General features: G+C 36.9%; 1 protein-coding gene across 1 annotated transcript in view; it reads right to left on the bottom strand.

Annotated features, from left to right (window-relative positions):
* Window positions 1–250: 250 nt before the first annotated feature.
* Window positions 251–14,827, bottom strand: part of MRPL3 (mitochondrial ribosomal protein L3) — a 31,920-nt gene continuing 17,343 nt past the window's right edge. Inside the window, exons 7-9 of the mRNA XM_026843278.1 lie at window positions 13,521–13,598; window positions 12,427–12,504; window positions 251–4,171 (exon numbers count right to left, since the gene is read on the bottom strand). Coding sequence (XP_026699079.1) covers window positions 4,022–4,171; window positions 12,427–12,504; window positions 13,521–13,598 — 306 coding nt within the window. The 3' untranslated portion in view covers window positions 251–4,021. The remainder of the gene's footprint in view (window positions 4,172–12,426; window positions 12,505–13,520; window positions 13,599–14,827) is intronic.

Here is a 14,827-nt window from a genome sequence, read left to right as displayed (position 1 = left end):
TCTCACATAATGACAGAGCAATGGTATTTAAAAGTATGGATTCAAGAGAAATAAACACTCCTTGTTTATCATCAATGACTGCAATTACATTGTCAAGTGATAGATGAGTGTTTTGATTTCCTCTTCCTGCTGTCTTTTTACCTTCAACTTATATTGCAAGCTTGCCACTGTTTATTCATGTACTACTACAGAACCACTGAGAGGAGTTATTAATCAACAGTATTTATTTTTCAAAGCAGTCGCACTATGAAGCCATGAATACAGCTAAATCTCAACCCTACATCCTCCTCCAAAGCAGCATGCTAGTGATATTAAAAACACCCCACTAGCCCAAACAGCCTAAGGAGGGGGTAACGTGCTCCTGGACATGCAAACCCAAGCTCAGCACCTTGCCCACAGCCTTTATATTTACAAATGCTTGCATAAAATAGACTAAACATGAAGGAACTGCTCGGTATCTGCGTTTTGCCTCATAGTTACAGGCAACTCCAGCCACAGTCCAATTCCCAGGGTGTACAGGCACTGGTGTATGTTAGTGTTTTAAAAGAAAAGAAGAGCTGCACAACAGGCTTCTTCTAATATGATAATAAAGGACACAACAAACCTACGCACACTCTGATTTTAAAAGCACTCATGCTTTTTGCTGGATCCTCTCATGATTTTTAAGCATCACAAAGCAAAATGATATGTGCTTTACCAGCTCAAGGACACAGAAGGGGCCGAGTGCACAACTTCCAAGCATTATACTCCCAGAGGACAACACCACTTTGTTCTCTGTGCTGAAACAGGTACACAATTCATGGCAGATCTCAGCTGTTTCAGAAGCTACAGCAATGGTAGCAGAGCTTGCCAACAATTACTTCCTCAGGCAGCAAAACAGACAGCAACATTAGGTAGGATGTTATCCTACAGGATTTAGACTCCTGGTAACACGTTCAGCTCCTTCTTTTATAATCTACAAGTAATATGGAGTAAGAGCTTTTTTTTGTTGCTGCCTGGGCATTATGTTCCCTGATGGCTCTAAACTTTCAGTACTGAGGAATGGCAACAAAACACACAGATACCACCTACTTGCAACAGAGACCTTGGTTTGCCTTTTGAGAAAAATGAACACAACCCTTAGCACAAGAAACTGTTGGCTCACCTGAGACATGAGGACTTGATATTTGTCTAATCTTGTCTGCTTTTATTTGACTCCTAAAAGCACATCTGCTTGATAAGCCACAACCTTCAGCCATGCTGAAGAATAAATACTCTGCTCCAACACCTTCGATAAAATTTAAAAATATTTCAGTAAGCACCAGAACAAACTTGTAGGTGGGCTTAAAGCATGTGGTGTCATTACACTTCTGAACAATTTCGTTCCTTGAAATAAATTCAGCCTGCCTTTCCTGTACACAACATCCCTTCATTAGTCAGAAGATCATAAGAAACAGATGGGGAGCATATGGAAAATCAGACACACAACACCATAAGCGTTCTTCCAACACCTGATGGAAGAACAGGTCTAATAGATGTTTATATTCCAATCTAGGTTGCACTACTATGAGCTCACATCAAGAGATCTTACCCATCTTACCCTGCATCTGCTCTACAGAAAATACTTAACTTTCAGGACATCAGTCTTTACTTGAGCTAGGAAAACTCTTGCCTTTAGTGTCCAAGCACTCTTGATAAACAAAGATGGAAAAGGTTTCATCTGTACATCTCAGGAAAAATGAGACTAAATGCCTGCCTGAATTAGCAACATCTGGAAAAATCACACTGCTCACATCCAGCACGCATTTCAAAAACAACTGCAGAGACTACTCTGACAATACATAGGCTTCAGCAGAAATTTTAAACAAATAGAAGGCGTTAACTAGAGAATTCTCTGAATGACTGCAGTCATTCCCTGGACAATGAAGCTAAAAAGTAACATGATCAGATCATCGGAATGTCACTGTTTAGGCCATAAAGGGAGAAGATCTTCACTTACCAAAGAAACAGGAATTAAAGTAGGTTGCCTATTTTCCCCTTAAGCTGAAATCTCATTTGATCTGGAGTAAATCTTAATGTACTTTTTTAAACCTGTGGCTCCCTTTGATATTTGACTCTTGGTGCTTTCCAAGGTATATGCTGGAAGAAAACCAAATTACAATTTACAGGAAAGAAGCCCAGAGTCTGGCTGAGAAACCAAGTAGGAAAAAGCATCTCTCTGTGTGGTCATCTCAGTGATAGTCCAGGATCATTACCAATGAAGTAAAAACCAAGAACAACAGCAAAGCTGCTCAAGGAAAATGTATGTGTGCCAGAATTATTCCATAAACCAGAGCAGAATAGCACGCTATGCATATGGCCACACCCTGATTTACAGGTGTTCGACAGCAAGTAAATTTGAAACACTGTAACTTAAAAAAATCTATTTTGTAATCAGGAGAGGAACACCAAACACCTCTTCAGGAAATCTGGAACAGGTGACAGGTTGCACTTATTACTAGTATCACGGCCAAAACATGACACCCCTCTGGGTAGTCACTACATGTATGGGCTTCTTGCACCACATCTGCTGTGTGATGCCTGCACTTGCAGAGCCCATTTTACTGAAGGGGAAGCATGAAGGTGGTGCTGTTATTCAGCATTCTGATGCATTCATTTGAATGACATTTTAATTCAACTGAATCCAGTTAAGAGCATACCCTACAACATAGATATTTACCAGTTCACATTTCCATACCACAGTCTCTAATGATCCCTCCCAGTCTTCTACAAGCCAGTAGCTATATACAGCCTGTTTAAGATGACACATGGTTTCTTACAAAAAAATTCAAAACATCTTCAGTGACAGAGACACCATAATGACAAGGAGATCACCTTTTAAATTGGATAGTATTAGTGAGGTCTTTAGGAATCTCATATTTACTTAGATATCTGATGTCTTGTGATGAAGCTGCAAAGATGAGTAGATAGCACTGTCACAGTATTAACAGTAGCTTAGTATGTGCAAATTCTTGAACTCCTGTAGGTCTTGTAAACACACACTCAGACGGCACTGACAGTTATGCAGGTACTTGCTTCCAGACGTGGGTAGATTTACAGCATTCAAAAGATCAGACATAAATAGTAAATCACGTAAGATGAAAAATAAAAGGAGCGTATTCATTCCAGCTATCACTGAAAGGTAGAGTAGAAGAAAAATGAGCATTATCATAAAGACAAATCCTTCACATTTGGCTTGCTTTCTTTGTTATAGCTCTCCTACAATCAAATAAAAATCCAGTACAGAGACAACTGTAGATGTGGAGATATTTCTTCAGAGACTATGCAAGGGATCCTCTGTGAAGTTCAGAACAAGCTGTCAGCAAAGGCAACAAACAGGTGGCAACTGCAGTCTTAGTGCTGCTTTGTTACTGAACATTTCCCATCCGAACACCCCCTCACTGTACACACTGCCAGAACTCTCTGAAGAGACAGACAGTGGTTGGCAGCATCTTTCCCCTAGAAAATTTGTTGGGTATTTGTTACATTAAACTCAACATTAAAGCAAAAGGAGAGAAAGAGCTCTGGTAAAAGAAGGAAACAAAACAAGCTCATGCTCCTACAGAGCAATGCATTTTCTTTTATTTTGGATTACTCTACACAGATTTCCCCCCCCCCCCCCCGATGCCAAGGCAGATATGGAAGTTTTTTTTGATTGATCAGAGTTGGCCAGAGTACTTTCTACAAAAGAGAAAGAGTTTGGTAGCATTCAGAAAATTAAATGGAACCATCTTCAAAACAACAGTTTTTCACACGTGTTATTTTTCACAGCCTGAGACAGAGGATAGAAGATCACTGAACACAAACTGTTCTTGACATCCTGCCCTGCAGACACACCTGCTGCTTTAAACAGAGGTTTGAAATTGGCGGTGATAAATGTTATTACCTGACTAAAATGTCAGTATCTGAAGTGTTCAAGTCAGTTGCCCAGACCGCAATTCATAGGTTTACTTTTAGTTTGTGAAAATAACAAAATTGTCTGTTTCTAAAGACATGAAGAACATTATGCATATGTGACAGATGGATCTGTGAACTGGAAAACCTCATCATCATACAGGTCTTCTGGTAGGTTTTCATCTCCATCAGCAAAAAACGTAGGAAACGGAGGGTTTTTATTGCAGTCCTTGCGAGTAGGCAATTTGCTGTCTCTGACCTAAAAAGCAGGAGAGGGAAAGTGCAGTTAATAAATGGTACAGAAGACTTTCAGACAGTGATACGCTAGAAATGAAAGAAATCGTCTTGCATGCATAAGACAAAACCCAGCAGTATTCATACTACACTTGTTTATATGAAGAATTCCACATATAATCATCAGTTATTTTAACAACAAACTCAGTTACTGAATTTAACATTTTGTACTCATCATTAAGGAGTTTTTAAAAAACCAGCAAGACAAAACAAAAAACCCAAATAGAATTTATCATTTGTGTGACATATTTATCACTACTCTGACAGAATCAAAACCTACTCTCATGAATTCATTGCTCAATATTTTAAAATGTTATTAAAATAAATGTGTAAGTCTGGCTTGTTTAAACTGTGTTTATATCCCACAGTACTTTCCTACATGACATACCAAATTATATTATGCAGTGTAATTACCTTTTTAACAACCAAGACATGCTTTTGTATTTATGATACAAACTAATTATGGCAACTAATTTTGCAAAGGTATGTGCATGTGCTGTATTCAGTCCCTCTGGCTACAGCAGAGCTATTCAGTGACTGCAGAGCTAAGCATCTAAAATTCTTCACCCAGGAATCAGTACCCACATTTGTTGAACGTGAGCTTTTGAGAAAGTTGATTTCCAAGAACTGTAGTGCCACAGAGCAATTACTTTCCTTTACTGACCTCTCTACATGTGAAAGATTTAAAATCTAGCCCCTGAAACTTCAATCTCTGAAGAAAATTAGTAGCTAGAATTATCAGCAAAAAGCAGTTTGCCTGCAGTAGAAGATAGAAAGCTGGTATCGCTGAAGAAAAAAAAGCTACAAATTTTGAAGCGATTAAATTTTATTTAAAAATAAATTCTTCGTTTCTATACCATTATATATGATCTTCCTCCCAAACTGTAATAATCCCTTTAGCCACTATACCCAACTGGATTATAAAAAAATGTACAAATAGATTAGACCAAATTTTAGAGAGAAGATAAGCTCTTAGTATTATTTTTCTGGTGGGCTTTTAAAGAACAGGAAGCTTGTTCTTACTGGGTTGGAAAAAATAAGACAATGGTGATTTATACCAGAAATTAAATAAAATAATTTTATACCCACTGAAAGTTCTGACAGCACTATATTTACCAGATTCATATCTGCTATTACTTGAGCCTTTCCCAAAGTCCATGAGGATTCCTGCAGATAAAGTGCACAATAAATCTGCCTTAAACTTCAGCTTCTGAAAACTGTTTGGGTTTGGATTTTTTTTCCCCTGAGGAAGTTCCAACAGTTTTCTAAGTGCATGCTCAGTAAGCAAAAGAAAACCTTTTTCTAAGAATGAGGGGGTGAAGGGCTAAACATGAACTGGTCAGGATATCTACTTAGCTTTTCAAGTAGATCATTCTTCTTCCACCAGACACCTCCCTATGAAAAGTTTAGTGTATTCTCTTGTAAACTGCCGTGCATAACTACTGAAGTGTCTGTAGTCCCAGCAGACAGCAATTTACATTGCGTATTATACAGAACAAACTAGACTGAGGTCCAAGTCCAAAGACCTTTGCTGTAACAGTTCCAGCAGTGATGAGTTCAGAGGAAACACAGTCAGCTTCAACAGTGCAATGTGAACTGCTGAGGCTGAGAAGTCATCCCTCTCTTTCAATATGTTGCTGTTGTTTCTTTTACTATATGAAAACATGTTTTAATAACTTCACCACTTACGTGTTATTTCCCATGCCCTTTCCTCTTTTACTCCCTGATCCTATTACACATCATAAGCCTTCTTTGTCAACAGCAAAAACCCCCATGGTCTCTACATGAGCTACAATAATATTAGGAAGATTAGAGTAAATTATTTTATTTCTGATAACTTATTCATTTCATCTATTATCTTATTAAAATGTTTTTCATGTCTACTTCTTTGTTATTTTGGATTATTCTCATGATGAAATAATACGTGCTGTTACATACAGGCTGTGTCATTACAGGCAGTTTTGGACACCTGCAAAACTAAAGGTATTTATATGTCTGTTATGTTTGCTTTTATTTCTTCCCCCCCCCTGCTTTTCTTAAAGCAACAACTTCTTATCACAGGACTTAGGAGTAAGACATCTGCTCTTAAGTGAAGGCAAACCCAACAGTCTAATCTTAGTCCTGCATTAGTTTATCTAAATAAATGTAAGATTTCTGTTCAGCCTCAGCATTGTATTTTACATATTAATGTCAAGTGGCATTTTGCAGATAGTGCCTCTTGTGTGATAAGGAGAATTCTTAAAGTAGTTTTAAGATTCTTATGAAACATTTTCAACAGACCATTGTTGCTTTCAGAGGAGTACAATATCGTTCCATTTTGCTCCTTCCAAACTCCTCAGAAGCTTGACAGATCTCAGAGCAACAAGCTATATCTGATGTTAAAACTATTTTCTTCTGATATGCTCTTTCTTTTGATTGGTATAATTGACACAGTATTTCCTCTGACTGGTGAAAACTACTGCTCTTTTTCCATCTTCTTCTACATTCATTGCTTTCAAATGCAATTTAAATTCTACTCCTGAAGCCCATCTTAGAGCATCACTACCAAATGGAAAGAATGTACCTCCTTCTCACTTGTAAATTTCAAGATTTGTTACACAGATATTATTATTATTATTATTATTATTCCTATTTAAAGGAAGAAAACTCAGTTTCATTTGACACCTGAAAGTATTGATTAGCAACTTAAAACATGGTATGATTTATCTGCCTTCTCAAAAGAATTACTGAATGACTCCCTTTACATTCATCAAGGGCACAGCTTACCAAAGGTTTCTTGTATTACCTCAGATTCCTGCACAATAATTTCACTGTATTATAAAGGGGTTAAATGGCACACAGCAGCAGTTACACTTGTCTGTATAAGCATGTACACCAACAAGAAACACATGTGAACCAGCACAGCTCTTCGTGTTCTCCCTTCTCTTTTGAGAAGACCCCAATAAAGTTTTAATGCTCTGTATTACTAAAATCCAGTGAATTTAGCTCTCACCCACAGAATGAATCAGGCTGAGAGCCCAACTGTTTATTACAATCCATTAAAACATTCACTGTACAACTCAATATTACACAATCACTTGGCTTGCTCAACTTCTGTATTAATACTATTATATATTACAGCACAGTATACTACAGACAGATGGTATATATAGTAGTGTATACATTACAGTATATTCTCTGTGAAGTTTTTTTATTAAGAAAAATACTAGAGTAATCTGAAATTGGTTGGGATTTTGTCACTAATCTTTAAAACAGTCATAAAGGGTTTTGCAGACAATTAAGAAACTGCACATATGCATGTGCCATATAATGATGGCGTAGGTAGTATAAACAAATACAAAAAAAAATCTATCACCACAAAATACTTAATATGGTCTTAAACAGGCATTTAAATTTAATGCTTAAGTCACAACTCACATTTATAGTTTAATGGGGCTTCAGGCTGTGTTAGCAACCACAACAAAGAGTGTGTTCGCAAAACAGGAAAATGTGTTTAAATATAGAAAATGTTAAAAATAATCTCCTCAGGTGTCAGCTTCTTTGCTATCTTTGAAGCTAGACAGAAAAATGAATTCAAAAACTATATCCATTTCTGGCCAGCCTTATTTTGTCTTTAAAAAAACAACCAACCAACAAAAACTTCATACAAATCTATCATGGGGCCCAAGATACAGGACATGGAACACAAAAGAAGTGAAGGCATCACACTATTCCTGCACGTCCTCAATTTGAGCACAACACACAACTCAGGCATTAGCAGCTAGAAACACAGACAGTAGTATCGGCAGGTGTGGTACAAAATAAGTAGGATGTAAATTCCTACAGACCTCTCTAAAAAAAAAAAAACCAAAAACCAAAACACACCAAACCCCAAACCCAACAGAAAAGGAAAAAAGGGAAGAAGCAGTAGGGGAAGACTGAGAAGTTAAGTTTATTAGCTCAAGAAGTATCCTACCTAAATTGTATACTCCAAGTGTAACTAGCATACAAAAAGGCCAGTTCAGTGTCTAACTTGCTAAGCAACTTCTATGAGTTACAAGATTTGCCAGAATTTCTGCTTTCACTAAAAGTGATATATTCGAAGTGATCAACGTTGAATGTCCTAAGAAAATCAGGTGCCTTAAAATTAGGACAGGTATAAAACATTATCAAAGATAAACTACAACATCCTGAATTACCATATATTGTATTACAGTATCATCTCCATTATAAAGTAACTGCTTAAAAAGGGAATTAGTCCTGTGATTCTCTCGTGAATGACAGAAGAGATAACTTTTTGGTAGTATACCTCTCGAGAAATTGAGAGCCATAAGCTTCCAAAAGAAAAAGATGTTAGCATTTTTTCTTGAAGATCAACACCACGGACGGTAACTATAGGCCCTGTGATCTAAGAAGACCTGTTTTTCTTGGTGTATTACCTGAAGTAGGCTATCTTGATATGCACAACACACTAATTCACAAATGCTTATTTTGCAATGTCACTCTTGAAACAGAAAAATTCCATACATTCTAGCATACTGCTAAAATTTCTTAATTTTATTACACTTGTCACTGAGAAAGAAATCCATGCTAAAGTAAGCTTTTTTGATTAGTTTTCCAGTTGGCTAGAAACATTACTTATCTCAGTTATTTACCTGCATGCTTCAGTGTGCAATATCAAATGAAAACTGATTTCTAATTAAACTATGAATCCATCAATCCTAGTATTCTGCACTTTTATTCTGTTGAAAATGAAACTTGAAAAATTTAAGTGCTTCATCTCCAGGTGGATACAGTGCTGATGTACTAAGTTTCCAAAAATACATAACATACAAAATAAATATATGCCTTAAGGTGCACTGGGGTTTTAATGGTTACCAAGCAACAGAGTGGGTATCGAACACAAATGCCTTCTAAGAGACACACAAAGAGAAGAGTATTATGAGATATTCCACTTTTTGAGCTCAGACAGATGGATCCAAATCCCCTAGACATTATAGGCAGTTATTTAGTAGAATAAACAGTAATTATAAATGCTAATATAATGTAATTTCTCTCCCCAACTAGACATCCAAACAAATATACAACAATGTATATAAAATCAGTCTATATGCAAACAAGAAAGCACCTGGAAAAAAAACATAAGACACAAGCTAAAAACACCAGAGGAGTGCAGCAAGATTAAATGTAGAAGGAAAGAGCAGAAATTAGAGAACACACGCCAAATAGTACTGTTTTGCATGCTTTTTTAATTAAAGCTTTCTCTGCTCTTCAGAGATGTATTTGAAAATATAAGGGAAAAAAATAATTAATACATGTAATTCATATGGTTTATGTAAGTAAAAAAAACCCAGAACCGATTCACCAGCTTGAGGAACTGGAATGAACTGTTGCTGACTACTTACTCCCTCCAATCGCCAAATATTTGAGTGCAGACAATTTTAAAATATCTATTTCTTAATAGTAATAATACCTACTACTGTGCCTTCATCTCAAACAGTGTTATTACTAAAAAGCCATGAAAGTCTGGAGCACTTTGGTCAAGATCTTTCAAATATTGTATTATGTTAATCAGAGAGCTCAAAGGGATGAAATCCCTCATTCTTTGCATGGATCCTCAACCTGCATTAATGGAATTGGCTGCAACTCTGAAATATGTATGCCAAAATGTGTATTTGAAGATATTTGTACTTCAAAATCGTAGATAACCATGACCTTGAAACATTTTTAAATATAGGTAACTTGCAAATACAATTAATCCAGACCTGTATCTTGCAGACATCTCCCACAAGGATCAGTAAAGCAGTCAGGAAAGTGTCTTGTACCATTTAGTTAACACTGACAGAGTAAGTTTTCTTGAAAAAAACCAATGGAGCCATTTTAAATTTTGGTCTTAGGATAAAGTTCCAATCATCAACTGTGGCGAGTGAACCGAACAGAAATCACTCCTGGACAGGGCAAGCACTTGAATGGTGTGCAGCAGACTGCCACGGCAATCAAAGTCCATTATCCTCTTCACATCACAGATGTCAACGCGGCTGTTTGACTGCGTATGCTCAGGTGACTTGGCCCAGCAGTCTCCTGTTAACAAGGCTGTACTGCTGCCTCAAGGATTTTTTTAAGCTAACAGCGCAGCTGCTTTTAGAACAAAAACAGTAAATCCAAGGTGTTAAGGGGGATGCTCTCCAGCCTAGACAAGAGTATGTCTTTGTAAAGAAAAAAAGAGAAGGTGGAAGAAAATGGTGGAAGTGACCCAATCATGAAAGACAGCATGTAACACTTCCAGCAGGTGGTTCTTCATGCGGAAGTGTGCCATGTCTGATTCGCAAGGGGACACTCGTTTGTTTAAATGAGATCTTCGTGGCATACATAAGGATGTGTGGTATTAACACACATACAGCTTTGCTTTTAAAAATGGTTTCTATTACAGGCCTTTAATAAATGTTTTCTTAATTCACTTAAAACCTGAAATCAGAAAATGAATTTATTGAATCTAGTTAGAATAAAAGTTATGAGCTGGTAGAAATAAATACTGTATTCAAAGTCTCAGTGGCTTCATAAAATGTCATATCGTTGCAGATAAGACATCTGACCATGGGTATGTACGGTTGCCACTGAACCATATAAGTGTGGATTTTAACAGCCTGACTAGAAGAGAAAGATGGCACAACCTTTTGCAACAAGTAGTTCTTGCTTAAGAGTACTATTAAGATCAAAGAATAAAGTCTGGGCATCAAACATTAGTCACTTTTTCAGCTACATTATGTTGCTTGTATACATATGTTGTAATTTAAAAATAACATCCTGTAAAAAATTCACAATTAAAGCTCAGACTAACACATAGCAACCAGGTTCATGGCTCAGGATTAGAAAAAAATACTTAGAACACAGTTGAGGAAAAGGTTATTCAGTCCAACATATGGATGAAAGGCCAGTCAAGCTACAGTCTTAATTCTGTGTCACTGATGTCATGCCCAGTAATTTGCAGAAGTTATCCTGAAAACTTCTGAACATCTGTTAACCAATTTTCACTATCTTGGGAGAGAAATATTTAATACATTCTCCAGGCTTGGGCTGGACATCACAGTTAAAGCAGTTTAGAGATACCTCAATCAGACAAAAAAAAGGCCTTATTTCCAGGGAGAGAAACACAAGAATAAACTTCATTTTCCTGTGTGTAAAATACCTGTGCAAAAGCTAGCATTGCTTTACTTAATGCCCAGTAACTAAGGAGTTCTGCTCCACAACTGGAAAATACATAACAGGCACCGGATGTCCATAGTAAAATGTGACAAGAACACAATAAACTAGCTAAAAACATCCAAACTTGATGAACTCTGACTTTTCAAGAAGTGGATAATTTAAACACCTACAATACTTCTGAAGATTTCAAACTATGGTTTATAGGTATATATACACCAAAGAGATATATAGGTATATATACACCAAAATTTTTATAATTATTCATAATAAAGGTGTTTGATATGCTGTACTCTAAGTCAGAAAGGAAGCAGCCTCCTCCAATTGCTTGCAAATGTGTAGAATATACCCAATTAGAAAGAAAAGTCTATTTTGAAAATAATCCTTAAAAAGTACTTTTCTTCCTTTGATGTGGATTATTTACACTGTAAGAACACAGTCTTCATAATTTCTTTTTTTCATAGAGAATCCATAAAATATGAAATTAATTCTGTAGAATGCCACAGAAAATAACACTGACACATTTATACTGATTGCAAAGGGAACTCACATCATTGTTGTGAATTCCAACTGTCCCCTCCAGTACCTTGACTGCTTCTTGGAAAGGTAACAGCTACTGTGTATGGGAATGCTCTGAATAACCTTTAAAGCAGTACTTGCTGTGTATTTCTCTTCATGATTACAACCCTTCACTAATATTCTGTAAAATCTCACCACCATGCTGTTGGCATAGGTTAGTGTTAAAAGGGGACGGACCTAGCCCTGAGACACTCACCACAGCGTTACAGCAACTGTGTTGGTTTATCATATGCACAACCCCAGTACAAAGTTAAGAATGAGCCGTTTAGAGTAAGGGGTGACACTGTCCCTATTAATCCCTCTCTTTTACAGAACTGAGCCTACTGTCCTTTAATTCAATAGTACAAGATGGGACTCTGATGAAATGAAGATTGCATTCAACAAATGTGTCTCCTTTTGGTAGGAGAGTTGTAGAGAGCTTAGGAGTCACCAATATCAGTGACTTGAAACTAGCAAACATACCTTCACCAGACAATTTGTGTGACCTGGAACAGACCCATTTACATAAATAATGTCATGTTTTGTGTTGATCCTCCACACCTAGGAGACAGAAAAAAAACACAGAGATCATTTTAAAGACTATTCCCAGTTTTACCAACAGTGGTCCAGCAAAGCACAAACTGATTAAATGGAGGTGGTACTCTGGGGAAGAATATTCTTCACATGCCTAAACTTTCCACAAAATTCAGTCACACACTACTCTGAGTGCACAGCTTTCTAATGCAGGAGTCTACTAAACAGTTTTAAAGGGCTCGTGATCAGGCTACATTTGGTAAGGCAGCTCTTTGTTCAGCATAACACCAACTGAAGCCCCAAAGTCTCTTTTCCCCTCTGGCAGCAACAGCTGTTGAAAAACATCACACATGACAAACTAATACGCTCATGAAAACATTACTGCGATCATCCAATAATTTCTTAATTTTATGAGGTGCTCAACTGAACATGCACGTTTTCCGTTACAAAAAAGTCTTAGCAGAGAGCGGCATCAGCAATCTTTTTGCAAACTAGGGGATAATATACTTTTTGTGCAAACTGCAGGGTTTGCCTTCAGAGACACAGAAGAGTAGTTGTAATAGTCCAGGAATTGCTGCAGCTACGTACCCACCAGAACCTAGACAGAAACTATAATCCCCTTTTCGCACATAAAAGTGAAGGACCATGACAGTCAGGACTTCAAACAACTCAGACTTGGGTTGGGTTTGAACAAGTGGAACGAAAGGTATGAAAACATTAACTGAAGGTCACCAAAAGCCTCATTGTTTTCCCACTTCAATGGCAGAAGGACACAGTGAAAAACACAGATGTGGAAGTATCACCTGAAACGCCATTTTTCAGGCTACACATATGCAAAGGGAGTTCAGGTAACTTATTTGTAACTCAGAAGCAGACAGGAGCACACATTTGCTGCTCCTGCTTTTTCAGCTTGCTTACTTCAAGATGCTCCTGTCTGGATACTGACAGAAATGACAGACTACACCAACACAAGGCTACATGACTAAGTCCATTGCTTGGCAAGGCAACCACCTTACATGCATTCTAGTATACTCAGAACTCACCTTTAATCCAAAAGATGTCCTATAGATGTTACCCATTTTACCAGGCATTTTCTTTCCACGATAAACTTTGGCAGCTTTCTAGATAAAAACAGAGTCAAAAAAATCACGTAACTGCAAGAGGTATACCTACAAACTCAAGAGAAGCACCAAAGAAAATATGCTGGTACTTCCAATGATGAAAATATCTAATACTGATTAGCATTTTAAATACCTCCTGCTGAAGGTTAGGTATTACTTTACATGTTATCTGAAATACTTGACCTCAATCATAAAATTGCTATAAATCCTATTATATCAACCAAGGGATTCTAGCTTTGCTTAACACTTAATGTGTACAGATTCAGTGCAAAATTTGCACTCATCCCATACTTCCATTTCATGAAAATTAAAAGTTTTTTTTCATAAAAACCTTGTCAACACAAGACTCTCAGTTACATCACAGACCACAGCAACTGGAAACTTGCCTAAATTACTTGTGCAAGCTACTGCTTAGCTCCAGAGCAGTCTTGCCCTGGAAGGTTGCCAAAATGAAGATAACTGTAGTTTCTCTCCTCTCCCCAATCCATGAGTTTTATATCTATGTAAACCAGATTTTTAAAAGCATGTATTTTTGAGAACAGAGGTTTTAATTACATTTCCTGCTAATGCTTAGTTTCTATATCACATTATTGTTTGGCTAGGCATAACCTGCAGAACAAAGGTGGTAAAGGCAGAATAAGTGCCATAAATTTCAATTCTACAGTATTATCAAGGGATTTGTCAGTTTCTTGTACCACTCAGTTATTCATTAATAATGTTTAATTTTTTTAACACATGAAAATCATGATTTCAGGAAATCAGCTGCAATGAAGTTCTAGGGACAGGATTCAGTACTGGACAATGCAGGATCACAAAAACATCTGAGGTGTCAACACTAGACTGGAAAATAAAAATTGATGCACTGGTTTTCCCCTGTTGCATCCTTTTACCATGTTTCCTTTTCATCATACCTATTTCCAATACTATTTACCATTCTATATACTTTGTGAAATTACATCCAGCATCAGTGCTTAGGAAATTCTCATTTAAAGAGAAGAGGGATTATCTTGTAAAGATGAATACCATCTGCTAAAACAAAGTGTTGTATGTTCAAATATTTACATTCTTCAGTCTTCAGAGAAAACAGTGCCAGGTGTAGAATGCACTTTCCAGCTGAAATGAAGGGCTATAAATCAGTACTGTATGCTTTTACAGTCTCAATTACTCCAACTTCATTGCCTGGTGCCTTTTTGCTTTTGAGTATTATAAATTCTTTTTTCTCTAAGAAA

Source organism: Athene cunicularia (genome assembly GCF_003259725.1).
Source record: "Athene cunicularia isolate RWA chromosome 2 unlocalized genomic scaffold, athCun1 chr2_part1, whole genome shotgun sequence".
Lineage (NCBI taxonomy): Eukaryota > Metazoa > Chordata > Aves > Strigiformes > Strigidae > Athene > Athene cunicularia.
The sequence above is the reverse complement of the archived record's forward strand: the minus strand, read 5'-3'. Positions and strand labels throughout refer to the sequence as shown.